Source organism: Oenanthe melanoleuca, chromosome 20 (assembly GCF_029582105.1).
Source record: "Oenanthe melanoleuca isolate GR-GAL-2019-014 chromosome 20, OMel1.0, whole genome shotgun sequence".
Taxonomy (NCBI): Eukaryota; Metazoa; Chordata; class Aves; order Passeriformes; family Muscicapidae; genus Oenanthe; species Oenanthe melanoleuca.
Window position 1 is genome coordinate 13,156,009 of NC_079353.1, and position 21,315 is coordinate 13,177,323.

Genomic DNA, 21,315 nt, shown 5'->3' on the forward strand with positions numbered 1-21,315 from the left:
ACCACGGGCTCCTTTTGGCTGCTGGCTCCTGGGGCTTGTGGAGCATCACTGCCCTCACATGGGTGTGTTCCCACGAGAGCATCCCACCCTTACCACCTTTCCTCTCCTGTTTTCCCCACTTGACCCAGTTCTTCCCTTGGCAGCTCCAGCCTGGCTGTCACCCCGTGTCCATGACGAGCCTCTGGCTGCCTCAGTGGTGCCTCAGCCTGGCCTTGGCTCCTTTTCCCTGCCCCAGCATCCCTGGGCAACTCCAGCCCCACCCTGAGCTTGCCAGGCTGGCTGGGGCAGCACAGCACCCACCTGTCTGGACAAAGGTGTCTGAAGTTGCCAGAAGAGCCCCACAGGGCCTGTCCCCAGGAAGGGACCGGTCCAGCCAGCCTGGAGGAGCCTTCCTGCCTCCCTGGCCAGGCAGGCTCTGGGCTGGACCTGTCATCTGGGCCAGTGGATGTGTCCCAGCAGGTTCATGGTGATGCTCAGCTCTTGGCTCTTCCCTTCCTGAACTGCAGAATCGTTCAGGTTGGAAAAGACTCCACGATCACAGACTCCAGCCTGTGACTGCTCAGCAGCTTGTCAGCTGAACTGAGTGTCACATCCAGTCATGTTTGCTTCTCCTCTCCAGGTGAGCACCCCCAGCTCTGCCAGCCTGTCCCACAGCAGGGGCTCCAGAGCAGGGGGCTCCAGCCTGCAGGGCTTCCCTGTGGCCCTGGAGAGGAGCCTCATCCCCTCTGCTCTCCAGCACAGGCTGCTCAGGGCTCACAGGGAGGGATGGATGGGTGGATGGATGGATGATGGATGGATGGATGATGGATGGATGGATGGATGGATGGATGGATGGATGATGGGTGGATGGATGGATGATGGATGGAGGGATGATGGATGGATGGATGATGGGTGGATGATGGGTGGATGGATGGATGGATGGATGATGGATGGATGGATGGTGGGTGGATGGATGATGGATGGATGATGGATGGATGGATGGATGGGTGGATGATGGATGGATGGATGATGGATGGATGATGGATGGATGATGGATGATGGATGGATGGATGATGGATGGATGATGGATGGATGATGGATGGATGGATGGATGGGTGGATGATGGATGGATGGATGGAGGGATGGATGGATGGTGGATGGATGATGGATGGATGATGGATGGATGGATGATGGATGGATGGATGGATGGATGGATGATGGATGGATGATGGATGGATGGATGATGGATGATGGGTGGATGGATGATGGATGGATGGATGGATGATGGGTGGATGGATGGGTGAATGGATGATGGATGGGTGGATGATGGATGATGGATGGATGGATGATGGATGGATGGATGATGGATGGATGATGGATGGATGATGGATGGATGATGGATGGATGGATGGATGATGGATGATGGATGGATGGATGGATGGATGATGGATGGATGGATGATGGATGGATGATGGATGGATGGATGATGGATGGATGGATGTGCTCCCTGTGCTGAGCTGAGTGGGTTAAAGCTCAGGGGAGGCACTGTGGGCACAGAGGCTGGCTCAGCTCTGCAGCCAGCAGTGGTGCTGCTGATCCCCAGCAGGGTGTGAGACACCAGGGCTGCAGCACAGGCAGTCGTGGGCTGCAAGGAGGGCAGCGTGGGAGGAACCACACAAGATGTTTTCCCCCATCTTATCAGCATTTCCCTGGCCTGGCTGCCAGGTACAGCAGCTCTGATCTGGGGAGATGTGCTCTGCCTGCCAAGGGAGCTCCAGCACATCTGGCACAACTGGAAATCACAGAATATCAGAATGGTTTGGGTTAGAGGGACATTAAAGCCCATTAAATTCCCCCCCTGCCATGGGCAGGGACACCTTCCACTAGCCCAGGGTGTCCAGATTCCATCCAGCCTGCCCTTGGGCACTGCCAGGGATCCAGGAGCAGCCACAGCTTCTCTGGGCACCTGTGCCAGGGCTGCCCACCCTCACAGGGAACAATCCCCTCCCAACAGCCCATCCAGCCCTGCCCTCTGGCAGTGGGAAGCCATTCCCTGTGTCCTGTCCTTGCAGACCCTTTGTCCCAAGTCCCTCCAGGCACTGGAAAGGGCTCTACCCCCTTCCCAGAACCTTCTTTTTTCCAGGCTGAAACCCATCCAGCTGTTCTAAACCAACCCAAGCAGATGCTTCAAACATCTTACTTGGGCATCTTCCCATGTCCTTTCTGGGCTCAGATACCCTCAGCTGGAGCCATAAGAACTGCCCACAGGTCCAGTCCTCTCAGGGCTGGCCCATCCTCGGTGCTGTAGCTCAGAGGAGGATCAGAGGCTGTTCTGCATCCTCAGTGATGGCCAGGCTGCTGCTCCCAGGCTCTGCTTTCCTTCTGGAGGATTTCTGCAGAGCAGGTGCCCTGTGCCACGCTGAATCCTGACAGTGGAGGGTTTTTTGGTTGCATTTTGCAAGTCACTGAGAGATTCTCAGTTTGGGTGTTTGTTGTGTCTGGGCACTTGGATGCCAAAGGATTCTCCTCAGCTTTGTGAGGACACAAATGCTGTTGCTGTAAATTTGTACAGAAGTGAGACTGGAGGAATGTTCTCTTAGCAGAGTAGAGTCAAAGCCAGGTAAGAAAGGTTGTTCCAGGCTGAACCTCTTGCCATCCATCACTGCCAGGGCTGCTGTGGTCCAGCTCAAGGGGTATGTCTGGCCATGGTCCTTCCCTGGATGCTATTCCTGGCTTCTGTTCAATCTCCTTTGACACCCTTTTAGTCCTTTTATGTATCTGTGAGGTGCTTCAGAGGATGGAAATTTCCAAGTTCCAGTTTCCCTGCAGCAGCTGGAGCCCAGCTAAGCCACACGTGCTGTAGGGCTCAGGACAGAGTTTCAGACACTCAGGGTCAGGGCTGGGTGCTGTGGGCAGGGCTGGGGACTCTGGTGCTTTGGGGTTTGTGCAGGAGGGCTCAGGGTGTGCTGGCTGTGTGGGGGTGATGCTGCTTTAATGTGGATAAACCAGACATTGTAAATACATCCTGAACTCAAACAGGGAAAGCAGCCTGAGCACTTGGATGCCAAAGGATTCTCCTCAGCTTTGTGAGGACACAAATGCTGTTGCTGTAAATTTGTACAGAAGTGAGACTGGAGGAATGTTTTCTTAGCAGAGTAGAGTCAAAGCCAGGTAAGAAAGGTTGTTCCAGGCTGAACCTCTTGCCATCCATCACTGCCAGGGCTGCTGTGGTCCAGCTCAAGGGGGATGTCTGGCCATGGTCCTTCCCTGGATGCTGATGGGATGAGGATGGTCCCAAATGCCAACATCCCTCCCTGGTGAGAGGCAGGGAGGGTGCCTTGCTGTGCCTCAGTTGGCTCTGTCAGGACTGGGTGAGCTCAGGGAGGGGACATGGGGAGGACAGTCCTTGTCCCCAGCAGAGGCCAGTCTGGTCCCACAGGGCCCCCATCACACCCCTGTGCCTGAGAGCCAAGCAGGGCCCAGTCCATGTTCCCAGTGCTGCAGGCATCCCCTCCCCTGCTCCTGGTGCCAGCAGTGCCCCCAGCTCTTCCCTGCTTCCCTGTGGGCATGGCAGAGTGTCCAGGCAGGGATGTGCCCAGGGTTAGTTCAGGTGATGTTTTTCAATCGATTTTCCAGCCTTTCCAGCACAGCAGGGATTGGTTTGCCAGCCCTCCCATCCCTCCACCCCAGCTTTATTGCTACCAAATTAGCGAGGAACATGTTGGTGATTGAAGTCAGAGGCTCTATCAGCTGCTCTCTGCCTTCCTCCAGGTTCCCAAATGCCTCCAAAAGGATGGCTGGGAGCTTTGCCAGGGTGATGGTGCAGGGATGAGACCAGGGCCTCTCTGCCCCCACATTATCCTCTGCTGGGATCTAAGGGCTTCCTGGGGCCCTGCACTGAAACCAAACCCAGCTCAGCCCTGACTTCTTCCAGGACTTGAGCTGTGTCCCACTGTGGTCTGAGGGAGCTCTGCATCCCTGCCTGAGTCACTAAACCATGACAGTGGGGGATGCAGCAGTGCCCTCCTGTGCCATGGGGGGTCACAGGGATGTGGGGATGCAGCAGTGCCCTCCTGTGCCATGGGGGGTCACAGGGATGTGAGGATGCAGCAGTGCCCTCCTGTGCCATGGGGGGTCACAGGGATGTGGGGATGCAGCAGTGCCCTCCTGTGCCATGAGGGACCATGGGGATGTGAGAATGCAGCAGTGCCCTCCTGTGCCATGGGGAATCACAGGGATGTGAGAATGCAGCAGTGCCCTCCTGTGCCATGGGGGGTCACAGGGATGTGAGGATGCAGCAGTGCCCTCCTGTGCCATGAGGGGTCACAGGGATGTGGGGATGCAGCAGTGCCCTCCTGTGCCATGGGGGGTCACAGGGATGTGAGAATGCAGCAGTGCCCTCCTGTGCCATGGGGGGTCACAGGGATGTGAGGATGCAGCAGTGCCCTCCTGTGCCATGAGGGGTCACAGGGATGTGGGGATGCAGCAGTGCCCTCCTGTGCCATGGGGGGTCACAGGGATGTGGGGATGCAGCAGTGCCCTCCTGTGCCATGGGGGGTCACAGGGATGTGGGGATGCAGCAGTGCCCTCCTGTGCCATGGGGGGTCACAGGGATGTGGGGATGCAGCAGTGCCCTCCTGTGCCATGGGGGGTCACAGGGATGTGGGGATGCAGCAGTGCCCTCCTGTGCCATGGGGGGTCACAGGGATGTGAGAGGTGCCATGGGGGCTGCAGGGTCTGGGGGGGCCCTTGGCCTGCCTGAATGGTGGGGGTTGCACTTGGGTTAGGGTGCAGACCAGACAAGGATTTTGGAGGAGTAGGAGTTTGCTGGGAAGTGTGGGATTACTGGTTCTCCCTGGCTGCAGGCTTCTGTGTTCTTAATGGGACCCCCTGGGCTGTCCCAGTCCAGTGGCTCAGGAGATCCTGTGTAGGTGCCCAGCCTTGGGAAGGGCTCGGAGGGAGGGTTTTTGGGGCTGAGACCCCTCCCTGCCTGTCTGATTCTGGGCTGGGGGAGCAGCCTGTGAGTATCCCAGCCCGTGGGTACCACTTGAGGAGCTCATACTGGTGAGCAGCTGGGCAGCCTGGGCTTCTCCTTCTGCATCCAGCGTGGTCACCCACACAGTGAGTGCCTGTACCCCAACAGCCAGAGCCTGATGGGGGTCTCCCAGCCAGACTCCTGTGCTTTGGCCCTGCTGGGCCCTTGCCCGTGTCCCTGCCTGTGCTCTGGCTGTCCCCATCACCTGCTGACAGCAGGGGCTGTCCCTCTGCCCGGCAGGTCCGTGCTGGGCTGCAGGAACCCCCCTGCTGCCTCGTGGGGTGCAGGCAGAGTGTCCCCCCGTGTTTGCTCTTGGGGCTGTCCCTCGAGAGGGGGGATGAACCTGGGGAGCAGGGGACGAGCAGGGACGTGCCCTGGAGGCAGGGATGTGCCGGGTGTCACGCTTGGCACTTCACCCTGGCAGGGCGGATGAAAGAGCCTCTGTTCAGCCGCCGCTGCTGGGGCAGCTCGGGCCAGCCTGGGGCGAGCGGGGTGCTGGGTTCTGATGGCAGCACAGCCCAGGAGCCAAGGCAGGGCCGGGCAGGGCCAGGTTACCTTGGCATAAAGATGTGCAGAGGGATCCTGGCCCGGCCCGGGATGAGTCAGGTGTTTGTGGGGATGGGGGGCGATGGGGGCAGCACCGACACCGCCGGGGGACAGTGAGAGGGCAGCCCTGCTCCGGGCTGCCAGTGCCTGCTCCCATCCCATCCCTGTATCCCATCCCTGTATCCCATCCCATCCCTGTATCCCATCCCTGTGTCCCATCCCTGTATCCCTGTATCCCATCCCTGTATCCCATCCCTGTATCCCTGTATCCCATCCCTGTATCCCATCCCTGTATCCCATCCCATCCCATCCCTGTATCCCAGCCCAGCCCATCCCATCCCGCCCGGCTGCGGCTGCCGCGCACATCCCTCCGCCCATCCGTCAGTGCGCGGGGCGTGGGAAGGGGCGGCTCTGCAGAAAGCGCTGCCTCGGCCGCAGCGCCAGCCCGGCGGGATGAGCCGCGCCGGAGCCATGGGAGCCGCCGGCAGGTAGGGCACGGGGCGGGATGCTCGGCCCTGCTGCTGCTGCTGCTCCGGGCTTTAGCAGCAGCGGCTGCCTGGGGACGCTGGGGGGGATGCGGCTCCTGGAGCCTGGGGGCGATGGGAGCGCTTGGACTTGATCGTAGAGGTCTTTTCCAAACTTGACAGTGCTATGGTGCTGTGACAGGGCACTTTTACAGCTCGGGACACTGCGGATCTCTACCCCTGCCAGTCCCCCAGGGTTCAGTCTGCAGGAGCAGGGGATCCCTGTGCTCCTGATCCGCCCCTTCACCATAAACAGCTGATACGATTCTCTGGCCCTGCTGCAGAGCAGCACAGAACTCTAAGGCTGCACTGCGGAGCAGTTTGGGGATTTGTGTGTCCCGTGCTGGGGGTGAGGTCCCAGAGGTGGCACTGGGACCCGAGGGTGGCCCTGGGGCTCAGGGTGCTGTGTGCTGCCGGGGCTTTGGGGCTACTTTCCTTGCTTGCTGTTTCTGTGTCCCTGGAGGATTCCCAGGACTCCCTGCCGGGCTCCCCTCAGGTTTCCAGGATGGCTGCAAGGCACTGCCTGTGCTCCTGTCCCCTGCCAGCCCAGCCCTGCCCAGCTGGGGGGCTGCGTGCCCTGGTGAGCATCTCTGTTCTGCCTGGGGCTGGCAGGTACCTGCCCCCTGCCCTGTGCCATGCAGCCACTGCCACCCTGCAGGGTGCCCCATGTCCCACTGTCTCTGTGGCAGCATCTGTCCCCCAGTGTGATGCCACAATGTAATGGGGGCTCTGCTGCCTCCACCAACCCGTGGGTCCTTGGCAGGGGTGAGGGAGGAGGTCGCTGGTTGTCACCCATCTCTGGTTCCCCACTGTTTGGGCACTCAGCAGGGGCTGCTGCCTGCTGTGACCAGGATGATCCAGAGGTGAAGCCTCATGGGTGGGCAGAGCCTCTGCAGGGAGCCAGGAGTGTAAGGGGGAGCCCAGGGGAAAAGGGGAATGCTCAGCCTTGGAAAGAAAGCCCGGCAGCCAGGAGTGACTGGGCAGGGGAGGGGGAGAACAGGCTGCAGGGAAGGGAAGGCTCTGAGAGAGGAGCACTGCAGAGGCTGGAGCTGGGATGTGCTGGGGCAAAGCAGCTGGGAAATCCACACTCCAGCTTGAAGGGGAAGGATGAGGAAAACACCAAGGGGAGGAGGAGCAGGCAGGGAGATGATGGGAGGAGATTCCAGGCATGACAAGCAGGTCTGCCTCTGATCCTGCTAAGGCTTCCTTTGCAGTCACCATTCCCATGTGCCTGTTCTGGTAGCCTGGAGCTCCATCTGGCTCCAGCCCTCTCCCCTGAGGATAACATCCCCCAGCCCTGGGCTCCAGCTGCAGCAGGAGTGAGCCAGCCCTTGCTGGAAACTGGGCTTGTGCTGAAAACTTGCCCTTGCTGAAAACTGGGCTTGGAGCACCAGGGCCTGTGGGTGCCAGGAGGAGCCCTTTGGCCACTGCCCTGCCCAGGGCAGGGTCTGGGGGTCTGTGCCCCCTGCCTCCAAGAGCCTCAGCACAGGATTTGCTCCAGAGGGACAGGCAAGGTGCTGGGAAGGCTGGTGCCCAGTGGGATGGGGTCCTGCTCCCCCTGTATGAAGCATTTGGGAAGAAATAACTTTTAGAACCCCACCAAGTTCACTGCAGTTGTGGTGTAAAGCTCTTTTACAGGTTTGTGGCAGCAGGTATTTCAGTGGAGTTGTCCCCTTGGCAGCACTCTGGGACCTGTGTCCTTTCTGAACCCATGGCCTCCACTCTGGGGTCTCTGCTGGGCAGCAGGAGCTGAGTTTGCTCAGGGAAGGTGCTGTGGGATGGGCAGGGCTCCATGGCTGCTGCTCCCTCCCATCAGGGACAGCTCCTGCCCACAGCTCAGAGCTGCTCCCAGGGCACCATCTCCTTCTCCCACAGGTTCAGGTGAGTGCAGGTGACCAGGCTGCCACGGGGGGTGGCAGCGTCCCACTGCAGGTGCCACCGTCCCCAGGGGCTTGGTGCTGCCAGGCTGGGGCTGCAGCAGCCCTGGGGTGAGTGGCAGTGCTGGAGGAGCCCCAGCCTCCCCAGTCAGCCCCAGGGTGGCTGGGAATGGCTCCTGAATGCAGCCCTTGTGGCAGTGCCAGCGTGGTCTCTGTCAGGGCTGTGCAGCTGCAGGGCTCAGCTGCAGCAGGGCTGTGCCCAGGGCCCTGCCCCTGCCAGCCCTGGCTCCCTCAAACAGCTCCTGGGCCCCAGCAGTGACCCTGTGTAGGGAGCAGAGCCTCCCCAGCACGGCTGCAAGGCCAGAGACTGAGGGATTCCCTGCCCTGGCAGCAGGGACATGGTCCCTGGGGATTTGCCAGGCTCCCTTAGCAAAGCTCTGACACCTGGCATCAGGCTCCATCCACCATCAGAAGGTTTGAACTGGAGCTCAAGATGCAAAGGTGAGGTGGGATGAATTCCCAGCTTGCTACCCTTAAAAAAACCCCCTCGTTTCCTCAGGGATCACTGCAGGGAAAAAGTAGTTTGGAAGAAAGTTTAGAAATGTCAGGTGAAAAACTCAGCATGATTTCACGTTGATTAAAAATTCACACACTGAGATCCAAGCAGAAGTTCTTGGGAATGATCCACACAGGGACTGGGGCTGGGAGTGAGCAAGTGTTTGAATTTGCAATGGAAAAACAGCAGCTCTGTTTCCTCTGTGGAAAAAACAAACCACTGGTGACCTCTGAAAGCTCCTGGTGGCCTTGGCCAAGCAGTGAGGTCTGTCAGGAGGAGCTGATGCTGCTCAGGTGGGTTGTACGGCCTGTCATGGCCAGGAGAACGTGGCCCTGGGACAAGGGATGGAATCCTGTGGCTTGGGGTGTGAGCTGTGGTGACCACAGAGCCAGCAGAGGCACGGGAGGGGAATGTGCCGGGATCTCCTGGCTGAGAACCCAGCGGAAGGCGTGGGCTTGACTCCCTGTCTTCTCCGTCACCTCCTCTCCGTTCCCTCCACCCCCAGAGCCAGTTTTAGTCATTTTCCTGGGAAGGTTTCACATCTTCCCACTGCTGAGGACACCTGAAGGGCAGCAGTGGGACAGGAGCGGTGGTGTGGGATGGGTTTCTTTGTAATAGTGAGTCTGGGGGTGACGCTGAGCTGAGCCTGAGCAGTGCAGTGGATCCACCAGGGATGGAGCATCCAGAGGGTCCTGGGACATCCAGGCTGGAGGAGGGGGCTCATGTGAACCTCATGAACCAAGCCAAGTACAGGTCCTGAACCTGGCCCAGGGCATCTCCAGCACCAGCACAGGCTGAGGGCTGGGTGGGTTGAGAGCAGCCCTGGGAGAAGGACTTGGGGGTGCTGGGGTGACAAAATGGATGTGACCTGGCCATGGGCACTGGCAGCCCAGAAAGTGGGCTGGGCTGATCCCACAGTGTGGGCAGAGGTGAGGGGGGAGGTTAGACCCCCACCTGCACAGCTGCCTCCAGCTCTGGGGACCCAACATCAGAAGGATTTGGAGCTGCTGGAGTGAGTCCAGAGGAGGCCACAAAAATGCTCCAAAGGCTGGAGCCCCTCACCTCTGGGACAGGCTGGGAGAGCTGGGGATGCTTACCTGGAGAAGAGGATCCAGGGAGAGCTCAGAGCCCCTTCCAATGCCTGAAGGGACTCAAGGAGAGCTGGAGAAGGACAGGGGACAAGGCATGGAGTGCCAGGACAAGGGGCAATGGCTTCCCACTGCCAAAGGACAGGGTTAGATGGGATACTAGGGAGAAGTTTTTCCTGTGAGGGTGCTGTGGTCCTGGCACAGGTTGTCCAGAGAAGCTGTGGCTGTCCCTGGATCCCTGGGAGTGCCCAAGGCCAGGCTGGATGGGGACTGGAGCAGCCTGGGCTAGTGAAAGGTGTCCCTGCCTATGGAAGGGTTTGGAATTGGAACAGGATCTGCAGGCATTACTCTGGGCTGCTGGTGTGGCTGCTCTGTGGGCAGGGTGGGTGATGTGATCACAGGGTCACAGATGCTCCAGTTGAGCCACCTTGTGCAGCCACAGCCCTCAGGCTCAGGTGGGGATGATGCCAGCAGATGCTGCACAGCTGGACATGGTCTGGTGGGGAGCTGGCAGGGCCTGAGCAGCCTGAGTGGAGTGTGGCTGATGGCCACAGGGTGCTTCATGACCTGTGGGGTGTGGACCCTCCTGGGACACCTTGCTAGCCCATGCTCTGTTGGCATTAAAGGTTCCCAAAACACACTGCTGAGCATCTCGGCATGGAAAGTGCCTTCCCCTCCCTGTTCCTGGCCCTGGGTTTGTTTTTCAGGCAGCTGGGGCTGGAGGCAGGAATCCAGAGGGTCCCAGGCTGGCCGTGGGAACCCAGCGTGCTGCTGCTGCTGGGGTGGCCGGAGGGGAGCAAACCAGCCGGCCCGGATGCGAGCTGTGGAGCTGTCCCTGCTTGCCATTTCCTGTGTCAGTGCAGCCTTTCCCCTGACTCACAGCCTGGCTTTTCCTCCCACTCCTAGAAAACACCAAGAGAAGGCTCCAGCCGGTGCAGGGGTGTGGGAGCAGCGGGTCAGAGCAGCCCCACTGCTGTGCAGGGATGGGCATGAGCCTGTGGTGGGTCCCTGTCACGGGTGTCCCTCCCCACTGCTGGCTCTTGTCCTCCAGCTCAGACTATGAAATCCTGCTGTCTTGTGCTGCTGCCACCAGCCCTTTGCAAAGCCACCTCTTGGCACAGACAGGGAGTGGGATCAGGGGCAGTGGATCTGTGAGTGCACAGGGATCTGGGCTCTGGCAGTGGATCTGTGAGTGGACAGGGATCTGGGCTCTGGCAGTGGATCTGTGAGTGCACAGGGATTTGGGGTCTGGCAGTGGATCTGTGAGTGGACAGGGATTTGGGGTCTGGCAGTGGATCTGTGAGTGGTCAAGGATCTGGGGTCTAGCAGTGGATCTGTGAGTGGACAGGGATTTGGGGTCTGGCAGTGGATCTGTGAGTGGTCAAGGATCTGGGGTCTAGCAGTGGATCTGTGAGTGGACAGGGATTTGGGGTCTGGCAATGGATCTGTGAGTGGACAGGGAGCTGAGGGCTCAATCTGTTCAGGACAGGTAGCTGGGGCCTGGCAGTGGATCTGTGAGTGCACAGGGATCTGGGGTCTGGCAGTGGATCTGTGAGTGCACAGGGATCTGGGGTCTGGCAGTGGATTTGTCAGTGGTCAGGGATCTGAGCTCTGGCAGTGGATCTGTGAGGGCTCACTCAGTCTGTGCAGGACAGGTAGCTGGGGCCCGGCAGTGGGTCCGAGCGAGGCACATCCCCAGCCTGTCCAGCCTCCCCCGAGCAGCCGGGACATCGCAGCCGGGCTGTGTGGGCAGCAGCCCCAGCCCCTGTGACAGTTCCGTCTCTCCCCCGGTGCGGTGGCCAGCGCGGTGACCGGCGGTCATGACAACGGAGACAGGCCCGGGCTCTGAGGTGAGGAACGCGCAGGAAGAGGCGCAGCAGCAGCCGCTGGAGGCGGCGGCCCAGGGCCCCACGGCCGCGCCCAGCCCCGCCGGCCGCGACACCGACCCCCATGAGAAGCTGGGGGCGCAGCCCGACACCCGCAACATGGAGCCGGTGAGTGCTGAGGGCCGGGGCCGGGACAGGGCACGGGCAGGACGTGCCGCTGGCCGTGGTGGCGAGCGCGGTGGGGCGGGCACGGCCTCGGGGCACATCCCCGGGAGGAGCCACTCAGGCGGGGCTGCGGGCTCTGCCGCTGCCCGAGCAGCTCCTGGCGGGCAGGACAGGCTGTGGGAGCCGCGTGGGGCCAGCGGGGAATGGCCCTGCCGGCCGGCACGGGGAGCGAGCGGGCGGCGCTGCCGTGCCCCACTGGGCCGGGCCGGGCCGGGCTGGGAGCCCCGGCTGCCGCCGGTGTGGGCTGGGGGGCTGTGGGAGCTGAGCTGCTGCACTGGTGCTGGGGAAAGAAGGATTTGGTGCTGGGGAGCTGCTGCTGCTGCACTGGTGCTGGGGCAGGGAGGATTTGGGTGTTGGAGCTGAGCTGCTGCACTGGTGCTGGAGCAGGGAGGATTTGGGTGTTGGGGAGCTGAGCTGCTGCACTGGTGCTGGAGCAGGGAGGATTTGGGTGCTGAACTGTCCCCAGCTGTCTGTTTTCCAGGGGGCTGGGCTATGCTGGCTGGTGGAAATGCCCCTCCCCAGCTGCCCTGCTGTGCTGGGCAGAGCCTTCCCCCTCTGCCCGTGTGCCTCTGGCAGCAGTGCCAGGTAACTCTCTGTGTGTCCCTGCTCCAGGGCACAGACATGGAGGACAAGGACTACAGTGAGACCGATGGACTCTCTGACAAAACAACTCCCAGCAAGACCCAGAAGTCACCCCAGAAAACCACCAAGAAAGTGAAGAGTGCCCTGTGCAGGGTGACCCTGCTTGATGCATCTGAGTATGAGTGCGAGGTGGAGGTGAGTCGCAGCTTTGGGGGCCTGTGCTGGCCCCAAGGAGGGGACCCTGCCCAGTCCAGAAGGTCCTCAAGGACAGAACTCTTCCTAGGACAGCTTTGTAGTACCTCTGTCCTAGGGAAAACACCCACAGAAATAGCCATTTAAGCTGAAATTTCAAAATTAATTAAAAATCTGGAAAGAAGGACCCTTGCAGGGGATTTCAGCTAAGTGAAATCAAATTTGGCAGCTACTCGTAAGAGAAAACAGGGTCTAAGTCAGGAGCTTAATGGCTGGGGATAGAGCTCTGCCTGGCTATTCAGGCACCTGGCAGTGGCTGCAGGGTGGGACAGAGGGGACACACACCTGGCAGTAGCTGCAGGGTGGGACAGAAGGGACACACACCTGGCAGTAGCTGCAGGGTGGGACAGAGGGGGACACACACCTGGCAGTGGCCGCCTGAGTGAAACCCATGCTGGGTGAGAGCATGTTTTGGTGTTTATTGGTGCTTGGTGGTCACCTGGAGGGTGTCCAGGAGCCCAAGGGCCATCAGCTGGCCATCAGCTGTCCGTGTCTCCCACAGAAACACGCCCGAGGCCAGGTGCTCTTTGACATGGTGTGTGAGCACCTCAACCTCCTGGAGAAGGACTACTTTGGCCTCACCTTCTGTGACTCAGACAGCCAGAAGGTGAGCACGGGGGGCCCCTCTGCAGCCACCCCCTCAAAGGTGGGGGCCCCCCTGACCTGCTGTCTCCTCATTGCAGAACTGGCTGGACCCCTCCAAGGAGATCAAGAAGCAGATCCGCAGTGAGTGCCTGGGGAGGGTCCATTCTCCCCAGCCCTGGGGTGTCCCATGGGGCTCCTGGATGGCTCAGTGTGTCTGTCCTGTGGCAGTCACCTCCCCACCTGCCCTTTGGCAGCTGGCCTGGGGACAGGGACACTGTTGCTCATTCAGCTGGTTGTTACCCATTTCTTCTCTTACTCGTGAGAGGCAGGGGACACAGACCCTGTGTGTGCCACTGGAGATCTCACTGAGACTTGGTGCCACTCTGGGCACCACTTGCCATGTGCAGGGGGAACAAGGATTGTGGGGAGAGTGGGGGGACCTTGCTGGGACAGGTCCTGGGGTGCATTTGCCATGGTGTTGCCTTGCTGGTATGGCAGAAGGGCTGTTGCCCAAGGTGTCACCTTCTGAGACACTGAGCTTGTGGCTCCTGCAGTTGTGATGCTTTGCAGTCCCCAGCTCTTTGAGGGGGACTCAGCAAGTTGTGCTGGAGTCCCAAGGGCTGTGCCCCTGGCAGCCTCTGAAGCCCCCTTGTTCCTGCCCTGTGCAAGGCTTGGAGGGAGCAGCAGGATCCTCAGTGGACACAGGGATGCTCCTGTGAGCTGTGTGCAGCCCCATGGGTGCTGTCCTGAACTGCTCTCTCCCCTCCCCAGGCGGACCCTGGAACTTTGCCTTCACTGTGAAGTTCTACCCTCCAGACCCTGCCCAGCTCACAGAGGACATCACCAGGTGAGGACCACGGGCCTCCTTCCCAGGGAGCTCCAGACTGCTGAGGGGTGCACAAATCTTCCTGAAGAGCCCCAGCCTGCCCTGGGGGGCAGCAGATTCCTTCCTGGGGAACCCCAGCCTGCTCCCCTGCCCCACTCACGTCTGCCCCTCCTGCAGATACTACCTGTGCCTGCAGCTCCGTGCCGACATCATCACGGGCCGCCTGCCCTGCTCCTTCGTCACGCACGCCCTGCTGGGCTCCTACGCCGTGCAGGCCGAGCTGGGTGACCACGACACCGAGGAGCACGTGGGCAACTACGTGAGCGAGCTGCGCTTCGCGCCCAACCAGACGCGGGAGCTGGAGGAGCGCATCATGGAGCTGCACAAGACCTACCGGTGAGCCCCGGGGGCACACACAGCACGGCACAGCTGCCCCGCGGCCCTGGGGCGCCCAGCCACCTGTCCCCCTCTGTCTCCTGCAGGGGAATGACCCCTGGGGAAGCAGAGATCCACTTCCTGGAGAACGCCAAGAAGCTCTCCATGTACGGGGTAGACCTGCACCACGCCAAGGTACGGGGCTGGGGGCTGCCAGAGTGCTGCCCCTTGCCAGCCTGCTCCTGCCCACCTTCCTCCTGCAGGAAAGGCTCTGGCATGCCTTTGGGTAGCACCAGAGAAACTCCAGAGGTCAAACTCCACTAGCCTGGGGTTCAGTGTCCCCTCTGCCAGCCAGGGCCCTGCATCACTCTGCAGGAAGGATGTGGCCCTGCTGGCCAGGCTGGCTCTTGCTGAGCTGCTGACCTGTCCCCCCCTGTTCCCGTGCCTCCTCCAGGACTCAGAGGGCATCGACATCATGCTGGGCGTCTGTGCCAACGGCCTCCTCATCTACAGGGACCGGCTGCGCATCAACCGCTTCGCCTGGCCCAAGATCCTCAAGATCTCCTACAAGAGGAGTAACTTCTACATCAAGATCCGCCCAGGGGAGGTGGGTGCCAGGTGCTGGTGCAGCCCCATGATACCTGTCCTGAGGGATTGAGGCTGATGGTGAGGATTTCCTCACCTGGCTCCAGCCTCTGCTCCAAGGATTCCACATTTATGACCATGCTGCCCGAGAAAGCACGTTTCCTGTGACATGGATTTTCTTTCATGTTCTCTCATGACTTCAGCAGCTGAGGGACCCCAGGATTCCATCCCTCACAGACACCGTGACCCTGCTGGTATAGGGTGCTTGCCCAGGAGTGGGGGTTGAGGGTCATTTTTGTCACATCTTCACAAGGTTTTTTTCATTCATTTTCAGACTTTATTTTTACTCATTTGTGGTGGGAGAGTGCATTTCCACCCATGTGTTCCAGCAGGCTGGAGGGCAAGGACTGCACACCTGGGAACAATGCCCTCAGAACAAAACAGCTGTAAAAGCTTTTTGTTTCTGGAGGGAATTTATCTTGCACTGAAAAGCCATGTAACTGAGGAGAGTGCTTAGGCCAGAGGTGTGGGCTGTATCCCATCACTTTGCTGGGCATGGACCATCCCAGCATGGATTTGAAGGTTTTTGAGGGTCATCTGCATGGTCACAGCTTCTGCCAGGGGAACCTGAGGACCTTGGCAAGGTCCTGGCATGTCCCCCAGGGCAGGATGTGCCCATAACAAGCTGTCTCTGTCTCCCCCAAGTACGAACAGTTTGAGAGCACCATTGGCTTCAAGCTGCCCAACCACCGCTCAGCCAAGAGGCTCTGGAAGGTCTGCATAGAGCACCACACCTTCTTCAGGTGAGAAACCTTCCCTAGACCTTCTCCAGGCCTCCCTTCCCGGGGGCAGACACGTTACTGCTTCCGCTGAACGTTGGGGGGCAGTGCCAGGGGGCCTGACTGGGGCTCACTGACACCCTCCCACCCCTGTGACCCCTAGGCTGGTGTCCCCAGAGCCACCCCCCAAGGGCTTCCTGGTGATGGGCTCCAAGTTTCGGTACAGCGGGCGCACGCAGGCGCAGACGCGCCAGGCCAGCGCCCTCATCGACCGGCCCGCGCCCTTCTTCGAGCGCTCCTCCAGCAAGCGCTACACCATGTCCCGCAGCCTGGACGGAGGTACAGCCCCTCAGGGACACTGCTCACCTGCAGCAGGAGGGAGGATGCCCCTGGTGGGTGGGGTCACAGCAGCATCAGGCTTCCTTCTGGAGGCTGTGCCCAGCAGCATCCTCCTGGCACAGGGGCTGTCCCACGCTGAGGGGTAGCTCAGACTGTGCATGAACAGAGGGACATGGCAGGGCTGGGGTCAGGCAGCTCAGGGGGACAGTGCTCCCTCCCCTGTGCCCTGGGACCACTGGGGCAGGGGCAGGGGGCTGGGGCAAGGGTGACCTGGCTGTCAGAGCTGGCAGGAGCAGAGTAGCAGGGCTGGGGTGAGCAGGGTGGCAGGGACAGGAGCAGGGTGGCAGGGCTGGGGTGTCCCGGCTGTCAGAGCTGGCAGGGACAGGAGCAGGGTGGCAGGACTGGGGTGAGCAGGCTGGCAGGGCTGGGATGAGCAGGGTGGCAGGGCTGGGATGAGCAGGGTGGCAGGGACAGGAGCAGGGTGGCAGGGACAGGAGCAGGGTGGCAGGGCTGGGGTGACCCAGCTGTCAGAGCTGGCAGGGACAGGAGCAGGGTGGCAGGGACAGGAGCAGGGTGGCAGGGCCGGGGTGACCCTGCTGTCCCCCCGGCAGAGTTCTCCCGCCCAGCCTCCGTCAGTGAGAACCACGATGCTGGGCCTGAGGGTGAGAAGCAAGATGAGGACGGTGAGTTTGGCAGCAGGAGACGCTCTGAGACGGAGGATGAGGAGGTGACCACCCCGACGAAGATCAAGGAGCTGAAGGTACAGCCCAGGTGGGCAGAAGAGGGTGGGGGTGGAGGGGTAGGCAGGCAGAAGGGTCACCTTGGGGCAGGGTCCCTGCAGCCCTGTCAGTGTCAGCTGTGCCCCAGGTTGGTGGGACCCTCGGGTTGTGGTTCTTGGCCCCACCAGTGGAAGTGGAGCTGTCCCAGGGGTTCAGCTTTACTTGGATTCCCCAGAGCCCTCCAGATGGTCTCAAGACTCATCCCCAGGCAGGGCTGGACCTGGGAGCAGCCCAGTTCTGGGACAGGGGTGGGGATGGGGACAGGCTGAGTGCATCAGTGCCCAGCACTGCCTGGGCACAGCCCATCCCCTCCTGCCCTGGTCCCTGGGCTGTCCTAGCCCATTTCAGCCCCATGCTGGGAGGGGAGGGGGGTCCCTACCAGCCTATCAACTTAACTGTGGTGTTTGTGACAAGTGCCCTCAACTGACCCTGCTGGTTACTTTCAACCCTCTCTTTGCTGCCAGCCGGAGCACGAAACTACCCCCAGGCACAAGCAGGAGGTATTCTCTCTCTGGAGTATCGTAGTCCTCATTGGTGCATCATACTGTCCATCCTTCCCAAAACAAGTCCGTCTGTCACCCTATTTACTGGAATACAAGATGCACCGGGCCGGGGGTTGGGTGCTGGAGGAGCCCGAGGAAGAGACAGCTGGGGATCAGCTGTGGCATCTTCTATCCCACTAAGTAGAGTGGCCCTGATCGTGCCTGTGAGCAGGGCAGGAAAGCCCCTGGCCCATTGGGATGACCTGGCTTCTGCTCGTGTTCCTGACCCTGCCATGTCCTCACCTTGTGTCTCCTCTCCTGTGGAGCTGGTCCCATCCTCCTGCTGGCACCCAACCCACGCTCTGCTCCTGCCTGACCCAAACTGCCTCATCCCCCCTGCCCAGAGGCCCCCTGAGAGCTGTGGCTGCCATCCCACCCCACAGGGGCCAAGAGGCTCGGAGCTGCCTGGAGGGACCAGCACTGACACCAGCCCTGTGCCTGCCCACCCTGAGAGGGGCTGAGCAGAGAGGGAGGCTGAGCCCTCCCTGCACAAACTGTGCCTGTGCTGGCCCCATCAGGAACGAATCTCCTGGCCTCCAATCCAGGGCTGTGAGCAGAGATCCCAGCTGGAGCTGCCAGTGGGAGCAAGCACACCAGGGGATGGGGTTGGCCACACGGGCACCTCCCAGGCTCCCTGTGCAGCCCCCGGGGGTGGCACCGGCCCCAGCCCCGCCCACCTCATCGCTTGCCCGCTGCATGTGCATGTGCTGTGCCCAGCCCAGAGGTGGGCACACCTGAGCCCTCCTCAGCTCGGACGTGCGGGGCCGGGGCGGGAGCTCTGAGCTCTGCTGAGCCTTCAGCACCTGGAACGTTTGGTGGGGCTTTTCCTGGGACTCTCACGGGTCTCTGCTCTGTTGGTGAGGAGGTGTCTGGGAGCCTCCTTTTGGACCTCAGGAGAGCTTTGGGTTTGGGTTTGGGCTGGAGGCAGAAGCTGGGCTCCTCCTGGCAGTCGGTTTGCCCACCTCTGCGGCGGGACCAGGGGGCCACCCCGGCACCTGTGCCCTCCCCGAGCCACTCTGACACCTGACCCTCCCCCCTGAGCACTCTGAGCTGTCCTCTCTCCACAGCACATCAGGCCCACCCCACCTGGGGCTGGTCCACAGGGATCCAGGCTTGGATCCGTGCTGGACATTGCTGCCCAGCTCTGGACCTCCACCCCTTTGTCAGAGCCTGCATTACTGCTGGAAATGCCACTCACCTGCCTTTCTGAGATAGAGCCTGGGCTCCCTCTGTGCCTGGGATCAGACAACAGCACAGGCTGCTGGTGTTTCCAGCAGGGCCCCATTCCTTGCTGATCCCAAGGGAGAGCCCACTCTCCCCTCCAGGAAGCTTTAGCTTGTCCCCAGCCAGGAGGACAGAGAGCCCTGGAGATGCCACCAGGCCATGCCATGCCCTTCACCTGTCACACACACTCAGCCCCGTGCTGCCCTTCTGCTGCTGCCTGCAGAGAAAGCTGTTCCCTCTCCTACAGTGAGACCTGCAGCCCATGGTGCCCCATTACTCTCCTCATTTGGCTCCTGAGACCCAGAATTGCAGCCCAGTGTGACACCAACCCTCCCGCTGCCCCTGCTCATGCCTTTGGACTGGGCTGCTGCTTTAACCATTACTCTCTTCCTCTCTGCTTCCCAAGTTTTTAGACAAGCCAGAGGATGTTTTGCTGAAGCATCAGGCCAGCATCAATGAGCTGAAGCGGACCCTGAAGGAGCCCAACAGCAAACTGGTTCACAGGGACCGGGATAGGAGGCTGCCTTCCTCACCAGCCTCTTCCTCACCCAAGCACGAGGATGAAACACCAAAGGGAACCCCTGAAAAGGCCACTGAGGTTCGTTCTGCTGCTTCTCTTCCAGAGAGGATCAGGATCTGTTGGGAAGGAGTCCTTCAGCTCCTGTGCTGCCCTGAGAAAGCATGGTGGGAGTGACATGCTGGGGACAGGGGTGTTGTTTCTAAGTTTTTGAACCCTTTTCACTGCTGGGGGGGCTCCTCCCTGGGCACTGCAGGAGACTGAACAGCCCTTGTCTGAAGGTGTTTTGGTGCTCTGGTGGCCCATGGAGTGGGGTTTTGCTCATTCTTCGCTGGAGCAGCCTGTGAGGCAGTGCCAGTGCAGCTCCTGCCCGGGTGTGTTCCCAGCAGAGCAGGACCAGGCCCCTGTGCAGGGGTGCCCTGTGGTGCTCTCAGCAGTGGAACCTGGGTCGTGGGAGGAGGTTGAAGATGAGTGGTGCCACGCTGGCATTCCACAGCCACATCCTCCCTTCTGGGCATTCTGCACACTGGCTTTGCACTGGGACCAACAGGAGCACTGTAATTGGGGTGCCAGGGCAGAGTCCCCAGTGCTGGAGGGGTGTGGATGTGGCACAGCTGGGCTCTGGGGCCCTGCTGAGCTTGCTGCAGGCAGCATGTGACCAGAGTGTCCCCCTGCCAGCCTGGGTGCCCTGTCCCTGCCTGCTGTCCCCTCAGGGGCTCTGAGCTGTACCCACAGCAGGGGATGTGGCTCCAGGAGGGTGGGTGCCACACATGGGGCTGCTCTGCCCTGGCTGCCCCCTGCCACGGGGAGGGCACAGGCTCTGCAGGGAATTGGGGATGTGCCCGTGTTCCCACTGGGTTCCCAGGGCTGCAGGGGGTTGTGGCCCCTCACAGAGCACTTGGCTGGGAAGTGGAAGAGGGGCTTTTCCCCCACATTGCTTTTACCATGGACTATATCAGGTGCAGAGATGTGAATGGAGCATCTAGAGCTGGCACAGCTGTGACTTCTGTCCATCTATCTATCCATCCTTCCATCCATTCATCCACTCACTCACCTGCCCACCCTTTGTTCCTTCATTCCTTCTCAAATTCTCCCTTTCTCTCTCTCTCTCTCTCTCTCTCTCTCTCTCTCTCTTTGTCTCTGTCTCTGTCTCCCTCTCTCCCCGTGGGTGCTGGGGTGTCCGTGCTGGCACAGACGATGGAAGAGGACACCTTAGACGATTTTGCATCTGAGCATGGAGCTTCCCTAAGCATGGAGTCTTTCACACAGAAAAGCCTTGTCTCCTCTCCTGAGGTTGTCACCATCCCCTTTCTTCCCCACCCCTCACTGTCTGTAGGCTCCCCAGCCTGTGCCCTCTGAGCAGAGCTGCCCCTGGGTGGGTCCCCTTTCTGGTGGCAGGCAGGACAGGGCTGTTGGTGAAACCTCTCCCCTGGCTGTTCCTGCTGGACTCTGAGATGTGTTCCTGGAGAGAGCTCCCAGCGTGGTGTGGGGCTGTGCTGGAGCCCAGTACTGAGGATCCCAATGGCCTGGGGGGGCTGCTCCAGCAGCCTCAGGCTGTCCTGACTGCAGCTGCAGTTCCCTAGGCCCAGGCACCCTGACAAAGGGAATCCTTGGACCCATGCCTGTGCACAGCCATGTCATGCTCCATCAGTGTGAGGAGTGTGAGCTCTCAGCACCCCTAAACTGCAGGTTTAGCTCAGGGGAGGGGTCAGCCTAGAGTGGTGCCTTCACTGAGCAGAAGGCTGGGGTTTGAGCCTTGGTTGTGGCATGGTTGGCCCCAGGGGCAGGGGTGATGGGACACTTGTCCTGCCTGAGCACCCCAGAGAGGCAGAGGGGTGGAGGACAGGCTGGACACATTCCTGCTCCATGTGCATGTCCCTTAGTCCATACAGAAGTCAGTAGCACAGATAGGAGCCTGAAGCTGGGCTGGCTGAAGCAATCCCCAGGAGGCAGGATGGGGGTTAAGGAGGGCTTGGGCACAGCCTGCACTTCAGCAGGGATATGGCACCTTCAATGGAGCAGCAGCATCTCCTGGTCCATGTTGGCACACTGCCATTGCAGTATTCCTGAGCTGGAGGACAGAAACAGCAGGTGTGAGGTGCACACACATCTCTGGAGTCAGTCTTGCCCTCGGGGTGCCTGGCCTGAGCTGGGGTGCAGGTGCTAAGGTGGCCTCACCAGTGGTTTCTCTCCAGGCCTCTGTGACTGAGACTCAGCCCTGACATGTCCCCACAGGCCAGAGCCTGTGGTCTCCATGAGAGATTCATGGCCCCA

The 21,315-nt window shown here is 60.6% G+C and overlaps 1 protein-coding gene across 7 annotated transcripts in view; it reads left to right on the top strand.

Moving 5' to 3' along the window:
- Positions 1-21,315, top strand: part of EPB41L1 (erythrocyte membrane protein band 4.1 like 1) — a 58,569-nt gene that overhangs the window by 20,017 nt on the left and 17,237 nt on the right. For 4 of the 7 annotated variants that reach the window (XM_056507224.1, XM_056507221.1, XM_056507225.1 and 1 more), the window contains exons 3-14: positions 11,409-11,599; positions 12,269-12,433; positions 12,993-13,097; positions 13,174-13,216; positions 13,847-13,922; positions 14,079-14,297; positions 14,384-14,471; positions 14,731-14,883; positions 15,567-15,664; positions 15,804-15,979; positions 16,591-16,739; positions 18,931-19,122. In XM_056507224.1, coding sequence (XP_056363199.1) covers positions 11,426-11,599; positions 12,269-12,433; positions 12,993-13,097; positions 13,174-13,216; positions 13,847-13,922; positions 14,079-14,297; positions 14,384-14,471; positions 14,731-14,883; positions 15,567-15,664; positions 15,804-15,979; positions 16,591-16,739; positions 18,931-19,122 — 1,638 coding nt within the window. In that variant the 5' untranslated portion in view covers positions 11,409-11,425. Of the gene's footprint in view, positions 1-11,408; positions 11,600-12,268; positions 12,434-12,992; positions 13,098-13,173; positions 13,217-13,846; positions 13,923-14,078; positions 14,298-14,383; positions 14,472-14,730; positions 14,884-15,566; positions 15,665-15,803; positions 15,980-16,590; positions 16,740-17,222; positions 17,259-18,930; positions 19,123-20,107; positions 20,335-21,315 lie in introns of those variants that run through there. The other 3 variants (XM_056507220.1, XM_056507222.1, XM_056507219.1) reach the window with 2 other exon arrangements.